General features: G+C 40.1%; 1 protein-coding gene across 1 annotated transcript; it reads left to right on the forward strand.

Moving 5' to 3' along the window:
* The first annotated feature begins 952 nt into the window (after positions 1–952).
* LOC132113110 (putative nuclease HARBI1) lies at positions 953–1,876 on the forward strand. The gene has a single exon (XM_059520942.1). The coding sequence runs from the start codon at positions 953–955 to the stop codon at positions 1,874–1,876; it is 924 nt and encodes a 307-aa protein (XP_059376925.1).
* Positions 1,877–3,194: the final 1,318 nt, after the last annotated feature.

A 3,194-nucleotide genomic window follows, 5' to 3' on the forward strand; every position in this document is an offset into this window, starting at 1 on the left:
GATCGCGCGGGAAGAGGAAAGTTCACCGCAAACAACAATGGAGGACATACAGCAGATCCTATTCTTGCTTCTCGGTGTGTGGCTGTTTATCTCAAGGAAGAGACAATATTTGTTTGAGCAAAGGCTACATGCTGCAAGGAAAAACACAGCGGAAAAATACAGGGGAATTTGGGAAATTTTAAGGAGCTGGGACGAGACAGACAACCGCGCGAGTAAAGACAAGGCAAGACAAACACGACGGCGTAGGCGGGTAAGCTTGAGCTAAGCTAACTTTTTTATGTCATGTATTAATGTATTTCGTCTTATGTGCTAACTAAGCAATATTGTTATAGATTAAATAACCCTACACTGAATAAATAAGTACAATAAGCCCTGCCTGTGAAACCAGATTTTAACTGTGCCAACTGTAAACTACAGTCTATTCATTAAGCACAATGAAGGTTACTTTTTAAGATCATTAAACTTTTACATGAATCTGTTGATGCCTATATTATTACAAGTGCAATACTAGTTGTGGTTAATGATAGATTAGAAGTATAATTTTGAGAAAATAGTTATATCTGTAATCTATTTTTTCTTTGTGCTTTAATGACACCAAAGTTCCCTCTCTGGTGCAGTATATTAGATATTTTAACAAATTTATATATTCTATCGTGTCCAAGGGTAACTCTTACAATGTTTATAATACTTTATGTATTTTTTCATCCGGCGTATGATAGTTGCCCTTTTAATTAAATGACCCACCATCACTGCGACATTGTATTAATCTTAACTTTTTTGTTTGTTTGTTTTCTAGATACTCAATCTGGTGCAAAATCAGCGCCGCAGACCAACCGTTTGGACTTTCAGCCGCTCAAATGACTGGTGGGATGTGATCGTTCCAGGATTCACACACACACAGTGGTTGAACAACTTCAGGATGTCTGAAGAAACATTTATATTCCTTTGTGCCATGGTGCATCCAGCAATGGAAAAGCAGGACACAAACTACAGAGAGTGTGTTCCCCTTAAGAAAAGAGTTGCCATTGCACTATGGAAGCTTGCAACCAACAGCGACTACAGAAGTATAGGCCATCTTTTTGGTGTCAGCAGAACAACAGTGTGTCGGTGCGTCCAGGAATTCTGCAAGGCCGCTAGCATGTTGTTAGTTCCAGAACAGATATGTTTCCCTGACCAGCAGAAGTTCAAAGAGATGGCAGCCTACTTTGAGAACCGGTGGGGGCTTTCACAGTGTGTTGGTGCCATTGATGGGTCACACATACCCATAATAGCCCCAAAGGAGTACCACTGCGATTACTTTAATAGAAAAGGCTGGCATTCCATCATCCTGCAAGGAGTAGTTGACGGAAAAGGACTATTTTGGAGTGCATATGCAGGAATGGCTGGAAGTTTGCATGATGCTCGGGTTCTGAGACTATCTACATTGTGGGAGTTGGTCGAGCGTGGAAGCCTCTACCCAGCTTGCACCAGGAATATCAGTGGGGTGAATGCTGGCTTTTATGTGCTAGGAGACTCTGCCTACCCTTTGCAGAATTGGCTCCTAAAACCATTCCCTGACAATGGCCGGCTGACAGCAGAACAACTGACCTACAACAAAAAAGTGTGCAGGGCTCGGGTGGTGGTAGAAAATGCTTTTGGGAGACTCAAAGGAAGGTGGCGGTGCCTTATGAAGAGGAATGACAGCGACATCGAACTGGTGAAGTCCATGGTGTTGACTTGTTGTGCTCTGCACAATCTTTGTGAAAGGCATGGAGAGGATTACCAGCACGAATGGGATACACCTGTTGCTGCAGAGCCTGTGGTGCCACTGGCACAGGGTGCAGAGGAGGAGGGCAGGGATGTACGTGAGGGTCTGATGCGTTATTTGAACAGTTAAATCTGTTTTACAGATAGCAAAGGCACACCTGTGTAAACGCTAAGTTTTGATTGTATGGACATGAATAAATCCTTTTTACTTTTACCCTGCCTCTTCATATTTTGTGAAATATTTTTGCCGCTGCCTCTTATGTAGATGGTGTTTAAACATGAGGTATAATTCATTTTGGGTAACTATATCAAATGGCCAATCTGGTAACGCTTAAGATAATACTGCGCAAGTATACATAATTTACAGCATACCTTTTGGTAATTATAGAGTGTGTACATGTAATTATAGGGGAACAATTTATAATATTTGGTGAATAAAGGAGTAACAACCATGAAAAATACAAATAAAATGCAGTATTTCATAACTAAGCTACCCAACTAAGGGCTAATTATTTTAATATTACATGGTATGTAGCTTATGACCTATTATGCTAAAAAACATGGGAAATTACAAATAATTTATGCAGTAATTCATGATTACAGCCCGGAAAGTACTGCGTAAGTACACCGAATTTACAGCGTACCTTTCTGTAATTATTGTACATACTTTATAAGTACACGTGTAATTATAAGGGAACAATTTATAATATTTATAATATTAATTTATAATATTTGGGGTAAAGGACTTATTACTCTGCAATACCTATGACTGTAAAAATAAATAAATTCAGATTTTGTTTGCAATAAATGTAAAGTAACACATTGCTAACTAATTTGTATTTAAGGCAAGCATAATCTCCCAAATGGCCATTATGGCCAAGGTAGCAAACAATAGATGTCATTGACACCAGATGACAGGAACATTAATAAAACGACCTCAATTTATAGAATGGGTAAGGGAGGAATTGTGTGAGATGGCCATTGAACACAGGACACATGAGGTAATGAAAAAGTACTTTAATTTAAAAAGTCAAACAAATGTTATTGACAAAAAAATGAGCTGTGCGACAGAAAAAAGGTTTTGTAAACAAGTGCAAACAAAAATTAAAAGTGCAAACAAAGTAAACGAGTGCAAACAAAAAACTAAATAAGTCCCAAAAAATTAAACAAGTCCAAAAAAGTAAACAAGTCTAAAGTGCTGTGTGCAAAAGAGCACAAGTGGCTGGATCATGGCACAGGGTTGGGGCGACTACTCAACGCCTGCACCAGCTGACTGAGCGTGCCGAGGAAGGCCTGATTGAAGCTTGCAGACTGCTCCATGTGTTGGCGAGTTAGTTCAGCCTCATGCCGCCTTGCCTCACGTGCATCCTCCAGCATAAGTTCGAAGCGCCGGTCACGGCGTTCCTCCATCCTCTCCAACCACTCCTGCTGCTTCTCATCAGCTGCCT

This window comes from Carassius carassius, chromosome 32, assembly GCF_963082965.1.
Source record: "Carassius carassius chromosome 32, fCarCar2.1, whole genome shotgun sequence".
NCBI classification, from domain to species: Eukaryota; Metazoa; Chordata; class Actinopteri; order Cypriniformes; family Cyprinidae; genus Carassius; species Carassius carassius.

Bases quoted from the DNA above. Each gene is read 5' to 3' on its own strand.
- LOC132113110 (XM_059520942.1), top strand. From the start codon at position 953: ATGGTGCATCCAGCAATGGAAAAGCAGGACACAAACTACAGAGAGTGT.